The following is a 15,263-nucleotide window of genomic DNA, read 5'->3' as shown; positions in this document are numbered from 1 at the left end:
CTTAGGGGACAGCCAATGTCCTTACTTTCAAAATGTAAACAATTGCTTACTGTCAGACACTTTTATCATGCAGTAGACAGGTCATATATTTTATTTTCTCAGAAAGAAATATGTAAGTAAACTACACAAACTAGATCACAAAAGTCTCAAATACATCTTTATTCAACAATATCTACACAGCATGTAAAATAATAAGAAAAATATACAATACAAAAATACAAATTTCTCTTCAAAATTGATTGTTCCACTTAGGCCTATTAAACATACAACACAGGTTAAGAAAGTTAAAAAATGTTTTAAACCTGCAACCTGAGTAATACCTATCGCTACAACGATAATGTTGGCTGATGGAGGGAAAAAGCTTAAGAGAATCAACAAGTACTGTAACTGGCCTCAATGAGAATTAAACTTAATGTTGAGGTGGGGTGAAGTAGTATAGCCTACTGTACCTGAGTCACAAAACTGTAGCAGCAGAAACAAGTTATTTGCTTTGTCCTGTAAAAGCAAATCAAATTGACCTGTATTCTGTGCATCGCTTCTAAAAGGCAGCAAGGCAAATGCTTAAACTAGTTTGCCACACAGCACATTAAAGTTTGTTCCAGTTACTTAAATGTGAGGCTAATCTGAGTCTGCATTAAAAACAATTTAATGTCCACATATTTAGTATTACAATAAAATAACAAAATGTCCCCTAAAACATCTCCATATTACTTAAAAAACAAAATATGATTTCCAAAATATTCTCCATTTGTCCTCCTTAAAAGGCATAAAGGCAAATGTGGAAAAATGTAAATACAAATGTAGCGATAAAACCTTTCTAAAGAATAAAATGTACATTCTTGTTTTAATATCAGCTATCTGGCTCCAAAAATACATACTGATCCCAATTTAAGTGTTTGGTTCATATTCAAATACAGTCCATTAATATATAATTTATATATACACAATATGAAAGCAATCATGTTATGATTGTGTGTGATGTTAAAATGATGGTAAACAATTGACATAGATCTACACTTTGGCAGCTCTTACTCTAGAACGATGAAAAGAAAGGTTAAGCGAGTGAAAGGAAAGAGGAAGAGAGGCTTAGAGCAGTGGTTTTCAAATTTCTTGTGGCCAAGGCACACAAAGGACAAAGTCAATATCTCAAGGCACACCTGTATTCATGTCCGTGCAAAATAGCCCCTTTAACATGTTATCGCTCTAATAAACCTGCAAACATTTTCATTTACCAATTCCAAATAAAAACATTAATATACATAATTTAACATTATTTTAGGGTATATAATTTGCCTCTGTATTTGGGAAATGAATGCACAACGGCGAGCTTGTCAATGTGCGCAGCCATCAGCTGCTCGCTGTGGAAACATGCTCGCCTAGCAGCTCGCTCATTATTACCCATGTATAAAAAATAAAAAGCGCTCCTCTTGCCAGCTGGACAGGTCTCAAGCCACATTGTTTGCTAACCACTGATGCAGACTTGCAGAGACAAAGAGGTAAGATAGAGGGAGCGTGAATCTGCAGTGAAATCTTGAGTGATACTTCAACTCTCAAGAGCATGAAGTTTAACACTTTAACCCTGATGGCCCTATTTTGGGCATGTAATTGCAGGTGAAAAACATTTTGAAAATGTTTAAAATAGGGCTTATGTGGTTAAACTAGCACTCAGGATTTTACGGTGTTTTGACAAACTGAAAACAGGCGAGAGAGAGCAGCAGAGTAGTAGCAGTAAAATGACAGAGAGATTAAGTCAAATGGTTGACAAAAGCACACCATTTGGAAGAGGTACAGAGAGAGGAGCCGTCCTCCATTGCAGCTTCACATCAGTCCCTCACATCCTGCTCAATCCTGCTGGCTTCTGTTCAGTTCAAAGAGACCAACACTAGACCTTGCTTTGGCTCAGTAAACCTAAGACAGAACAAAAAAAGAGATGATCAATGATTATGTTGTACAAGGGCTTTGCGATGTGTGGGTGTGGCTGTGGGCCATACCGATAAATCAGTCTGGTCGATATATCAGCCATTATTTGACTTTTCTTATACTACATCGGTACCAGCAATTTTGCAGCTGATGTGTCCCAATTTTTAACCACTTTCAAACTGGCGTCCCTAACTTGGGCATGTCTTTATATAGTAGGTGAAAAGTTTTCAAAGGTTTGAAAATGTTTTAAAAATAGCCAATCTACGGGCTCACAAGAAATTGCGTTAGGGTTAAAATGATTAAAAAAAATAATGTTCAGTTCGCGTTTTAGTTTTCTAACTATCAAAAAAAGGAAACATTCACAGCAGATACAGGGTCTTGTGTGTGTATACTGTACTTGTAGTTGTGGCTGGTGAGGTATTCTATGACAGCAGGGCGAATACGGGCCACGCCCCCCAAGCTGTGGTTCCCTTTTCCTGTGATGATAGAGAGCCGAAGCTGACACTGCCCCTGCTGGTACGCTACATACACAGATATAAAGAGATTAGAACACACACACACACACACACACTATACAAAGGATAAGATTTGTACGTGTAGGTGAAAGAGTGAGTGAATTAGTGATGGCATCACAGACATACACTATCTTGAGACAAGACGTACTTGCGCACGCAAACACACACAAACAGCTTTCTCCAGTGTCTAAGCACTCCTATTTTCTTCTTCTTTAATGGATATATTTGTAGTTGCATATTGTATTACTATTATCTTATTTTTCTATCCCACGATTTTGTAACCCATTTTTTCACCCAGTGCCAATTGCCTAAGTAATCCTGGACGCTACTCTTCCTCTGCCAGCCTGGGGAGAGCCCCGAACTGAGCTCATGCCTCCTTCAATGCATGAGTGAGCTGGCCGCTTCATATCACCTGACAGGGGAGAGTTTCCCCAGTAGGACGTAGCACGTGGAAGGAACACGTTATTCCTACCAGTTCCTTTCCCCTCCATCGGGGAGGCAGTATAGAGACCAGGATTACTGCATGTTCTTTGTGAGGGTACCTACCCTAGGGGACACGGGGAGAACATGCAAACTCCACACAGAAAGGCCCTTTCGCCAACCCCACCTAGGGTATGGGCACTGATGACGGGGATGAGAGAACACGCCCACAGCGTTTTTTTTTTTAAATGACTGAGTTTAAGATTTTTCAACAATTGTTGTACGTGCAATTCATGTTTTTATGTTGGGAGTTTAGATTTGCTGTCTGCATTACAAATTTACCTTCAGTTGCAATGAAGGTGACCTTAACACAAGCATGCATGCATGCACACACAATAACTTGTCTTTCAGTGTATTATATCCCTATCTTTCTGTCATACGGAATTCCATGCATACCATGCATTATTTAGTGAAATGCTTAATTTATGCTCCGTTGTACGACTGTACACTTTGTTAGCGGCTATTTCCGGCGCGTAACACCATCGTATGATGAAGTACTAAATCAGGCTTAATGTTGTCAAGACTCAGTACCTGCTGTTTTGTCCTGCAGGACCTGGGCCATGTGCTGTATGGCCTCATCTACATGCAGCCCATGGAGGTCCAGGATGTTACTTGGCAGCAATGATGCATTGACCCGGTCAAATATCTGGGCTGCTGCGCGGCGATTGGCCTCTCGCAGTCGCTCACCGTGGAGGTGTCCCTGCAGGGAGGCAAAGGGGAGAACACATAAATGTATATGTAGACATAATATTGAATCAAAGCCAAAACTGATTCCAGAAGGTACAAATTTTGTTTATAATTCAAGGTGTCAGGGTCAGCATAATTTTCAACATGTGTAGTATTCTCAAGTGATTTTGTAAAATATTTTATTTGCACATTATTTTAAAAACGGGTCAGGATATAAAACCGATCTGTTACTCTTTTTTGACAACAGCCTGTATTTTTCTGTTAATACCTACATTGAAATTATTTGGGTTCTGGCACGTTTAAACTTTTTACACAGACCATTTTGGCATTCTGAACATGTCCAAACAGTCTTATTGAACACAGGTGTGAAATACCTTCCACCTTCCATCAGCTACCATGTCCCATAACCAAACTTTCAGTCCCAAATAAGAACATACCCCTCATGACATTACCACAGGCATCTTACTAGAATCCAGTTCACACCATCTACTCTGATTAATTGCACTAGAAACTGTGCTGGTTAAGCATATTACTGTGCACTGTTTGTTTTCTAAATCGCCATCACTCAAAGCAAACCAGCCACAGATGTCAATGTTATTTCCGAGTCTGCAACACACTGAAATTTAATAAGCTAGGCATTTTGTGTCAGCAGTCTACTGTATGTCATCCTCAGCACTTACAGGAAGATGGAACCACAGCCATGTGCTACTGCTATGCTACAAAAGCAGACAGCAACACATCACAAGTCAAGAGTTTCATTGGGTATGTTTTATTTCATATATAAATACTCGTTCTTCCTCAAAGTACCTTCCATCCGTATTTTTTACAAATGTACATTTATTTCATTGCACATTTCATGGCATGTTTTATGTAAAAATCATAGAATTTCCTTGTTGATGAAATTGCGATGAAGGAAAAACAGCAACTCTAAACTCATTGTACCTCTTTTCTTAAAATGGACTTCTCTTTATCAGCCCACCTGTTGTGCGTAGAAGGAGGCCACCTCCTTGCGATTTTGACTGTATGCCTCTGCGGCCTTGGCAAAGCACTCATTTTGCTTATCCCTCTGCAGACTGGCTTCAGCCCTGAAGTCCTCATACTCTGGGTCCTCCACGTCTTGGTAGTGGGGCAGGACTGGCTCTGGGGGCTTCTGCCTCTGACAGGGTTAGGGGAAGAAGGGTTGTGGGGTGGGAAGAGAAAAGTGATGAGGAGGCGGCAACGGTGTTTACAAATAGTGTTGTGAAGGTCAGGGACAAACACTACTGCCAAGTCCTACCCAATTCAATTAGCATACAGCATACTGCTTGGAGAAGAGTGGGTCATACAAGCATATACCTTCTCTCTCTCCTTGCTGGGTGCCCTGTGGGTGTCAGATTTGGGTGCCTCAGGGGCAACAACCGTCTTGACTGGCCCCTCATCCAGTAGGGAGCGGAGGAACTGCTCCGTCTGTATCAGGCAGTAGCTAGACATAATACACAAGGATCATTCAGTGGTCAAAACACATACCACACTTGCCTTTGATTATACATCTAACAAATAAACTAATCAGACTTGAGAGCCTATGCCTAACTGTATATTGTGCTGTGCATCAACATGAAGCAATGCATTTAATATTCAGTGCATTCATTTGACTGCGTTACAAAGCGACCTCCAACGTTCACTCGGGTCTCACTTGTGGTCCCTGAAGATGTCCTGGAGAAAGTGGGGGTCGATGTTGGGGAAGAGGGAGAGGAGCTGCTGCTCTTTCAAAATGGTGGCACCATCACGCCTGCACCTGTCCTGCTCTACACTTTGCCTGGACTGCACAAAAAGAAGGGAGGGTTGGAGGTGAAGTAAGGTTATTAGGGAGTATAATATAGAGGTCCTCCTGACACACCAAGCCGACTTATCCTGACTAGTATACACTACATAGGAAGATCAGATAGGGAGACGTTAGCGTGAAGCCACCTCCTTTTTTGTCCCTTCTTAAGTTAAATAATAAGAAAGTACAGGAAAAAGAAGAAGGGGATGAAGAAGGCAGCAGAGTGGAGCCAATGGTAACCAAGTGCAAGCAAAATAATATATAAAATAAGGAGAGGTTAATCTAGATTGTTTGTGTTGCAGGAAAGATTGAAAGGATCATGCGAGTATGTGAGCATTGATGTTTCATTTATGATTGTATGCATGTTACCTTCTCCAGGGTCTCTTGCAGAGCCTGCTCCTCTGACATAATGTCCCGTAGGGAGACATGGTGTTGGGGCAGACTCCAGTGGTCCATCATGAAAGGCATGTCATCGCGGGCCTCTGGTTGGCTGCCTAGTGAAGCATAACCATCGGCACCAAGGAGAAAGTGGGCTGGCTGTGGCCCCTCTCTCTGCGCAGTCCTGTTAAGCTGGGATTCTCCCCAGTGAGAAGAACCTGGCAGTGACAGAAATTACTGTTAGGTTTAAATTGATAAGCATACTTATTTACATGCACATCAACTGTTTTCACTGGGCCAATAAAAAAAAACTAATATGAAAGGAGGTAGAGCCCGCACACCAATTTCCAGGCAAATGATTTACTTTATTATTGCAGCAACACTTCAATCTCCCGGGATCTTCATCAGGTCAGTATGATAGTTTAAATTGATAAACATAAAATGTCTTTATGTGGATGTTTCTTACTTTCCTGAAGCAAGTGATAGGAGAGCGCTGCTTGTCTTTGCCTTTCCTGTAACACATTTTTTCACAGGGGTCAAGGTTATCAATGGTTCACACTCGCATACATGTTTCTATTGCTAACCCCAACTGTAAAAACATCTCTCACACACACACACACACACACACACACACACACACACACACACACACACACACACACCTGAGATTAGGATACACTTTGTACTTTGATCGGTTCAACTGATAATGCTAGACTTCAACTGTTCGTCTGACTGGGTGCTAAATGCATAGATATATATAAAGGCTAGATGGCTCAAGGGGGCGTTGCAAGCGCAGCTCAACCGCGGCCATCTTGCGACAGTCATTCATAACATTATGTCTATGGTGCATGTACTTTGAAATAACCATTGCGTGCTCAATTTTCATCCAATTTTCAAACGATTTGGTGTGTTGTAAACACCAAAGATGTAGTTATGATACTGCAATGGTTATTTCAAAGTACATGCACCATAGACATAATGTTATGTATGACCGTCGCAAGATGGCCGCCATGTGGCAACGTCGTACTCCATTGGCCAGCAGCGCGGGTGAGTCACCTAGCCTTTATATATATCTATGGCTAAATGAACAACATCTGACCTGGATGCAGTCCTTCCACTTCTGGTGGAGAAGCTTAGCTAGGTTCAGGTCCATCCGCACAGCATAGTCTTCAGCAGAGCAAGCACCTAAACGCAGAAGACGGTACTGACGGTTAACACTCATATAAGTCTGTGCTCCCTATTAGACAATCACAGAGCTTGGCTCAGGAACTTATCAAGAAAACAAAAATAGGACTTTGGACTGTTGTATTGGGAGGTCGTGCAACATATTTTTATAGCGTGGCTCTGTAAGAGGCAAGATGTCTACAAGGAAGAACAGTCTATACACGAAAAAAAAGTTTTATATATATTTTAAATACTTAAGTTTAATTTTATAATGGCGGTCAGATCAAGCTGAAACTTGGGAGTCATACTGTAAGTCATAGATGACTAACAATCACAGACTGGCCACATGAAGTCTGAGATCCCTAAGCCATGCCATTAGACCCTGACTAGTTACACTGTGTGTGTGTGTGTGTGTGTGTGTGTGTGTGTGTGTGTGTGTGTGTGTGTGAGAGAATAATAGTTACCTGGGTCTATACCCACGGGACCGAAGAGTTCAGCGAGTTGTATTGCCAGCTCAGTCGGCAGTTTGAGCTCTACACTCTGAATGTCCAGGTGCCTCCGATGTTTCTCCTTCTGTTCTTTCCTCTGCTCCTTCTTCTGTTGTCCCTCTCGTCTCTTAATCTCCTCAAGCTGAACTACAAGCGACCGGGTCACCTCATCCATGTGAGACATTTCATCTCCCCCATTCTCATCCCTCAACTCCCCTTGTGCTTCCCCTTCATCCACATCCCCGCCATAAGATCTTCCCTCTAAGTCGATGTCTTTAGATAGACTTGTCGTCTCGGTGTTTCCTGCCTGCATGGTGTCCTCACTTCCCTCTCTGTCTCCTACGTCTCCAAGCAGACTGAGCAGTGGTTGAGAGGACTGCAGTCTTTCATCACAACGGTCATTGTGAATGATTGCAAGTTGAGAAATTGCACCTCCAATCGCTGAGCCGTCTTCCCTCATCACCCCTGCTGACCCAGGTTCACCGTCAAAACCGCCACATGATTCCTTTATAGTGCTACTGGGAGAACCTGCGTTGTTTGACCTGTGACCATCCTCTACACCACCAGCATTTACCTCTTCTTCAGGGTGAAGCTCGTCTAACGCACCAGAGCACACACCAGAGTCAATGTCCACGCCTGAAGCTACACACAGTGCAGGTGGATTGCCATCCTGTTCAGCCAAAACAATGACGTCCTCCTTGCCTTCCTCATCCCTAAAGAACCTTTCCTGAGAGTCCAGCAGCAGGTTGGTGGTCCATTCCAAGTCCTGGTGGCATTTGTCATATAGATCCTCCAATGTATCAAAACAGACCAGTTTAAAATGGCGGCTGAGGATACGTAGGTTATCCAATCGGCTTCTAACCCCCGAAACCTCTTTCTCGTCCACCTGTGTGCCTTTCTCGTGCACTACGCGGTCGGGTATCACAGTGGGGCCAGATGGGTCAACTACTACTGCTGCACAGGACAGCTTAGGGCGGAAGCGAGAGGGGTTGCCCGACAGGACTGTGATGTCATTGGGGAAGTTATCCGCAGCAACAACTGTGTCATCAGGGATATTGTGCTGATTGAGGCGCCAAAGAAGGGCAAAGTCTTGGGGGTCTGTTTGGGTGCGGCAACCACTATCTATGTTAGTGGCAGTGGAAAGGTATTCTACTTGTGACAGATGGTTGGGGTTTGGGATGGGGTCAAGGGACAGGTCAAAGTCTAGTTTGGACTCAGGAGTGAGGTTACAGTCAGGATTAGAGTTGAGCTCAACATCCGATTCAATGCTGCGATGACTACTGTTTGAGGTTGTGGTGTGAGGACTGTCTTTGAGGGATTTAGGTGAGGGAGAGTTTTGAGTGAATGTAAGGGCTAACTTGCACTGTTTTCCAGCCCTGCGACTCTGGCGCTGCCTCCGCTCCTGACTGCCCCCTGTAAGTGGGCCACTATCTGCTTCTGCGTTACTCTCAATCTCAAAGAAAGGATTGCGACTGCCCTCGCCATGAGCATCAACGGGGACGCTGATAAGAGCGCAGCTGTGTGTGAAATCCTTCTTTACCTTATCAGTATGACACAGGTCAGCCTCTGCACCATCATAGCCATCCTTCTTCATGCTGAGATAAGACAGAGAACCACTGGGGTTTTCAGACTCCAAGCCTACATAAGATTTTTCTCTATCAACCTCTAATATGTCATCTCTCCTCTCGTTGACATTCCTTTGCCCATTTTCACTGTCGCCCGCTCCAGATTCTACTATTATAGATTGAGAGGGCTCCTTCAGTGGAAAAGAATCACATACCTTCCAGTCTAATACACAGTCAGGTAATTCAGTTCTAACCGTGGTCTTCTTGAGTTGGTCTCTCCGTTCACGGTCATCTCTGTCACACTCCTGTGACCCGTCCCCCTCTTCACTTTCTCTATCCGAGCCCTCTCCAGAGCCAGGAATAAGGGCGGAGTCAGGGGAGGTTACACCTGTCTGAATAAGATCAAGAAGCCTCTGGAACTCTGTTACATCAGGGCCTGACCGTGCTTTCATTCCGTTAGCATGGCCATCTACTTTTCTGCTCACCTGCCCTTCTTCCTCCCCATTTAACTCTCTTCTCCTCCCCTGCCGTTGCTCCAGCCCTGGGGAGGGCCAGTCTCCAACAAAATCCAACAGCTCTGGCCTTCCTTTCTCACTCCCATCCCCTAACAGCTCCCCCCCAACTGTTGCCGTAGCCTTCATCTGCCCTTTCTCCTCCACTCCACCTGCTTCTCTCTCTGACTGGTTGGTATCCTTCACCAGATCAGCAGGCTCTGACATTTCAAAATCAGACCTTCTGCTTCGCCTCTCTCTTTTCACTCTTTGGGCGATGGACTCTGAAAAGGCCACGGGCCTTTCGTCAGAATGGTGATCTTCTGTCAACACCGATTCCACGATACAGTCAGGGATCCCCTGGTCTCCCATCGGATGAGCCAGCTGTAACTGGGCATCTAGCTCGGAATCCAACTCCCTAAAATCCATCACTTCATCCTCATAGGGGACCTCAAGGTTTTCCTGCACCCTTTCACTGGAGAGAGGATTGAGATAATCAGTGGAGCTGTGGTCGGTGGTTCCTGGCAGTCCCATCGACCCTTCACACCCGGAAGACGACACGTCAGGGAGGGAGCAGAAGAGCTGGGCCTGGAAGCAAGGCTTCTCAGATCTCCTGGATAATCCAGGCTCTCCCACTATGTCAGGGTGAGTTGCGTCGGAGGACACTGGCCTAGGAGAAGCAGAGTTATGAACGGTAGTTTGAACATATTTGCTGATGTCCCTAGTTCTAAAAGGAAGGACAATACTTTTCAGATTTACAATAACATATGTTTGGATTAGAGTAGGCTGGTGACACTCACTGTGAAGGCCTGCTCCCCTGGTGGACAGCCTGTATCCTCTCGGGGGCCTGTGAACCCATGATAGACTGGACAGAAACAAAGCGATCACAGTTCTCCAGCATGCGCCGGATCCTCTCCACCGGTACACCATGCTTAGAACGTCTATAAATGCACAGATAGTGATAAACGATAAATAAATATAAGCTAAACAAAGGGAAGAAGATATCAGCAACTGACATCAGCAACAGAGCCAGCTGTCACCAGTCGTTATCTTAATTTCAAGGCTGATAGAAACAGAGTGCACAGTAACTTAATTAGGTGTGCTAATTCCTAATGAAACTATTTCACTGGAGACCTAAGTTCACCTTTGTTTTCTGTATAGTTCTTTTGGAAACCAGTTTGTGTTACCATGAGCAACAATCTATATTAAAATTACAAGTGACGTCAATCATTTGTCATGAGCCTCAACCCATGTGTATAGGAATAGAAAATGACATCTAATACTGAAATTCAACTAACTGTCTTCTGTTGTTTACAAGATTCATGTTAATTCATGTTGTTAAATAGCTCTAGATTCTGACAGCAATCATTGCTATAGAGTGCTGGTTCAGTAACCAGGGTATCTCCGCCTTGCCAGGTCTTTAGAGAACTCATTCAGGATACAAGATAAACAAGTGTAATTGGAAAGGTTCTCTCTCTTGATTGGATAAAAGCGGTATCCGGACCTGACTATGTATTTTCTGTTTACTAAAGAGATAGAGAGATGGGGAGACCTGTTACTGAACTAACACTCATTATAGGAATATAGCGCTTTAACTGTTTAGTGTTTAACAAAAGACTTTCTATAACAAAAACATATCACTTTAATTAGATTTAAGATTCCAATCTCATGATCCCACCTCTGCAGTTCTTTGGGCTTGTTCTTCCACCAGGTGTCAGGGTCCCGGAACAACACCTTGTACTTATGCTTTATAGCCTAGGGGGAAATGTGACAATATCCTTGTGAGAAGGTACTATTCTGAACATTCCCAAGACCACATGGATAATAAAAACAAACGTTTTGTTAATGGTTTAAGACACATTATGGCCCCAGAACATAGTGCAAAAGAATAAACATTAAAAGTATTTCATGAATAACACTAACACTAGTCCCCCAAAAAGATTTGAATAGTGCCTATTAAATACTTAGTCAGAAATAGAAGTTTCTGTAAATTATTAATAAATGATCAGGTTGCATGTATTGATGACAAGTTGACAGACCTGGGCAACATAGGGTCTCATCTCCCAGCTCTGCATGTTGGTGTTGTCAATGATGATGGGGTTAGCACCACTCATAAAAGCCTCCTTGGCTAAGGGATAGAGGTGGCAAAACACAGACAGGGGTCACAAACGGAAATATAACCTCCTAGCCTGACTGTTGACAATGACATTTCCATCACAAAACATCTGTGATGGAAATGTAGCATATCTAGAGTAGTAATAATCATTCATTCATTCCAAAGAGAAAACCAACAATAGCACCATTATTTCCGTGCTATCATTCTACGATCAGTCTATGATCATGTAAGCTGTATAACTCTTGGAGGCAGATCATTCAAATTTACCCCACGCTAAAACCAGATGTGATGGTTGTGGGCGTTCCGGTCTATCTCTGTGTGTACGCATGTTCTCACTGGCTTGTTGCCGGGTATCATTGTAACAGTGTTATTACACTGGGAGACGCTACTCATTCTGTAGGACCAATGCTAGATGTATTAAAGGGGTACTTCACTTTAAAACACTTCTGGGGTCATTTCAACGTCTACTAGCCACTCACCACTTAGAAGAGGGTATTCTGCCCCTCTCTGGTCCCGAAAATACCAAGTCTGTCTCCACTCCCCATACACTGCATTTGACAGCATTTCACACCAGTTCAATTGTTTCCCAAAAATAGGACCTTTCGTTTTTACCTCTCTTGTGGTTCCACTCGTGAGCTTCCCCCAGAGCAGAAGGGTCAAAGCTGTATGTTCCATTGCGACTGAAGTAGTCATCAGTACTCAACACCACTCCACCTGGGTTATGTTCCAACATTGCCCTACACACGTGCACATACACACAAGTTACAAATAAACTGCTTATTGGCAGATACTTCTTAATACAATAGACTAAAATAATAAAACATGATACCGTATTTAAACTACACACAGCATCCTTACCTGGCCAAAGTGGACTTTCCAGACCCCGGAGCACCCCGTAGCATCACAAGGACCCTCCCTTCCAAACGAAGCCTGTTGAGTGCAATGTTAGGGCCAGGGCCCTGTGGTGCAGCAGGTATGGCCCAGGACTTTGGAATAGTAGCAGATGGTTTGAGAGGTGCTTGGCTGACAGGCCTCTGGCCCAACCAGGGAAAGCCAGATCGTGGATGAGATTCCCAGGGGGAAGGTTTTTGAACCACAGGAGTAATGAAGACTGGACCCTGCTTTCCATCAGTGTAGGGAAAGAATTCTGTTGCATCAGGGTTCCAGAGTAATTGCTGATTGCTATCTGTGTCCGTACTTGTACTCACCTTCAATCTTGCTCCTCCCACTATTCCTCCTGTGGGTGTGTGTGAGGGAGCGGGTGGCTGGTCTTGCTTTCTATAGGCCTGGAATGCTGACGGACGTCCAGAGGCACCTAGGTCGAGATTAGAATGCTGCTTGGCTGCTTGTGTTCCTGAGGCCAGGTAGCTGAAGTCCAGCACTGAAGACTCACCCATAATATCCTCTTCTCCCAAAATACTGAGCTGGTCAAGTCGGGGGAGAGCTTGACCTGTCTGCTCTGAGGTCATTCCTGCTAGGCAGGACTGTTTCTTGGGGGCCTCTGTAGCGTCAGGATCCAGGCTGGACTGAAGCAACTCGGGGAGTGCCTGCTTGGGGACCGTAGGTGGCGTAAAAGAGGAGCGGGGGTCAGTGGCGGAAAGATACAGGTCTTCCCTTAATTCTGTCTGTGTTGTCAGTGTCTGTAGCTCTTGATCAATCAGCAGGTCAAGCTCATCTGGCAGAGGAGATGTGGAGAAAGGGAGTTGTGACGGTTTGGAGGAGTCCAGGACTGGGCCACATTCAACAGGGGAGGGATTGAGGAGGGCCGCAGCTGTGAGCTCAAAGCCAGACATGAAGGGAGTTGCACCTTCACCTTCAGCAGCATTTGACAGCTCCAAGAGAGAATCCATTGCATTCTCAACTATGGAAGAAAAAAAACGTGTATTTTCTTAATACTTGCATTTATCTCAGCTAAATATAATTACGGCACTGCACTGCATGCACATACAAAATATCACCGCTTCAACTGTGAGCCACTATGGAAAAAAGTCCCCAGGACTTTTTTGTGTTATCTTTTTAGCCCAAATGTCTGACTGTACCTCGTGTTTACATTTCTGTCAAATAAAGTGTTCGCTCAATCAATATTAAAACATCATCAGAGTGCAGAACAGGCAGCATGTCTTGAGTAGACCACTCACGCACGCACACACACAGTTTGAGACAGATTTACTGGTCTTGAGCAAGCATACACTTTGCATGCCATGTTGCCTTCAGTAATAACTATCTAGTGACCATGTTTAGTTATGAGACATTAACAACATGAGGTAAAGAGGTGAGTATATGGGGAGAATCCGCTGCACGACCTGTGTTGCATTTAAGTTCAATACAACAAGTGGTTCTCAACCTGTGGGTGGGGACCCCACATGATTGTTTGGGGGTCCCCAGATGACAGTGAAGTGACAATTTGAGGACTTTAAAGACCTTTATAACGCCTAAAGAAAAAGACCATTAGCCTACTACTGCATCACAAGTAATCATCAAACTATACTATAAAAACTGATCAAACATCGGCCAAATTGTCAAATAATATAAGAAAGAGGGGGTCACGGCCTGAAAAGGTCGAGAACCACTGCAATACAACACACCCCTCTCATCTGTCAAGTCAGTCAACCTTCAAAACAAGCCAAGCCAGTCAGCCCACGAGCCCAGCTGAGCTAGCTGCTTTAGCTTCCTAGCAGCATTCCCCCTAAAAGTTGGATAGCAACATGGCTAGCATTGCACAGGGCACAGTACTTCCGTGTTATTGAGTGCTACCTTTAAATTCACACTCGGAGAGGACGATGTAAATGACTTCGGGCTCCAGATGCGAGAACATCTCCTGCATGTTCCGGACGATGGTGTCCTTGTCAATGTGTGCCTGTGCCGTGGAGGAGCTGCTGGGGGTGAAGTTACTCGCCATGGTGGCACCGAATAATGGCTCCTGTGAACGGGACCCCTCGTTGGACAACAGCCCGGGTGGTGCTGGGACTCTGGCAGGGCTCTGTCCGTTCTTCTTTTTCCGTGGCATTTTCACCCGAGGAGCACCTGCTGCTTGCTCTCATTAGCTGTATGCGTGTGATATAATGTCTGACAACAGAGCTGAAATGTTGTGCTGGCTAAAGTATACTATACATACCACACACACACCCTCGACCTATCTATGGCTACCGCGTATGTAGTAGTAGTTTCCAGGGTTGCCAGATTTTGCGAGAGAAATAAGCAACCAGGTCTAGGAAAACCAGCCCAAAAGAAGCGACCACATGAGTACTTTTTAAACCTATGGGCTATTTTCAAATAAAATCTTTGGGGGTAAAAAAAATGGGAATATTTGGAATATTTCGGAATATTTTAACAACACAAAACTTGTATGGTGGTCCCTGGCACAAAATATTTTTAGATGGGGGCGTGTCAGTGGATAAATACATATTCATTTGGGGGTCTTTTCCTTGACATGAAAATGTTTGAGAACCACTGGTTCAAACGACATTTGGAAACAAGCCCAAATAAGCAACTACACTTTAGAAACCAGACCAAAAAAATGCTACCCGCAACTAATCAATAATAAAGCAACTTTACAGAAAAACAAGCCCAACGTCGCTTATAATAAGCGGACATGGCAACACTCCTGCTATGGCAGAAAAGCAAAACAACTCGGGGTGACATTAGCTGACAGCACGCC

General features: G+C 44.0%; 1 protein-coding gene across 2 annotated transcripts; it reads right to left on the bottom strand.

Annotated features, from left to right (window-relative positions):
- Positions 1-138: 138 nt before the first annotated feature.
- On the bottom strand, positions 139-14,747 carry n4bp2 (NEDD4 binding protein 2). 2 transcript variants are annotated; one of them, XM_084082632.1, is made up of 17 exons: positions 14,360-14,747; positions 12,814-13,466; positions 12,464-12,723; positions 12,218-12,342; positions 11,529-11,617; positions 11,168-11,244; positions 10,290-10,430; positions 7,410-10,159; positions 6,881-6,966; positions 6,248-6,293; positions 5,773-5,999; positions 5,275-5,402; positions 4,938-5,064; positions 4,582-4,758; positions 3,447-3,615; positions 2,318-2,441; positions 139-1,908 (listed from the first exon to the last, which is right to left on the bottom strand). In XM_084082632.1, exons 1-17 carry the CDS (start codon positions 14,610-14,612, stop codon positions 1,863-1,865), a joined length of 5,478 nt encoding a protein of 1,825 aa, XP_083938758.1. In that variant the 5' UTR covers positions 14,613-14,747; the 3' UTR covers positions 139-1,862. The 2 variants fall into 2 exon arrangements, with proteins under 2 accessions (XP_083938758.1, XP_083938757.1); XM_084082631.1 differs by having other exon boundaries at positions 12,464-13,466.
- Between the last annotated feature and the right edge of the window lie 516 nt (positions 14,748-15,263).

The sequence above is a fragment of the Gymnoscopelus microlampas genome, assembly GCF_963454915.1.
Source record: "Gymnoscopelus microlampas genome assembly, chromosome: 2".
In the NCBI taxonomy this organism is placed as follows: Eukaryota; Metazoa; Chordata; class Actinopteri; order Myctophiformes; family Myctophidae; genus Gymnoscopelus; species Gymnoscopelus microlampas.
The sequence above is the reverse complement of the archived record's forward strand: the minus strand, read 5'-3'. Positions and strand labels throughout refer to the sequence as shown.

What these genes read in the sequence shown, in the direction of transcription:
- n4bp2 (XM_084082631.1), bottom strand. Translation starts at nt 14,612, where the DNA reads ATGCCACGGAAAAAGAAGAACGGACAGAGCCCTGCCAGAGTCCCAGCA. An exon ending in CGAGTGGAACCACAAGAGAG is followed by an intron (nt 11,618 to 12,217) that starts GTAAAAACGAAA and finishes TCTATCCCTTAG; the next exon opens with CCAAGGAGGCTTTTATGAGT. An exon ending in AGTGGAAGGACTGCATCCAG is followed by an intron (nt 6,294 to 6,880) that starts GTCAGATGTTGT and finishes AATGTGTTACAG; the next exon opens with GAAAGGCAAAGACAAGCAGC.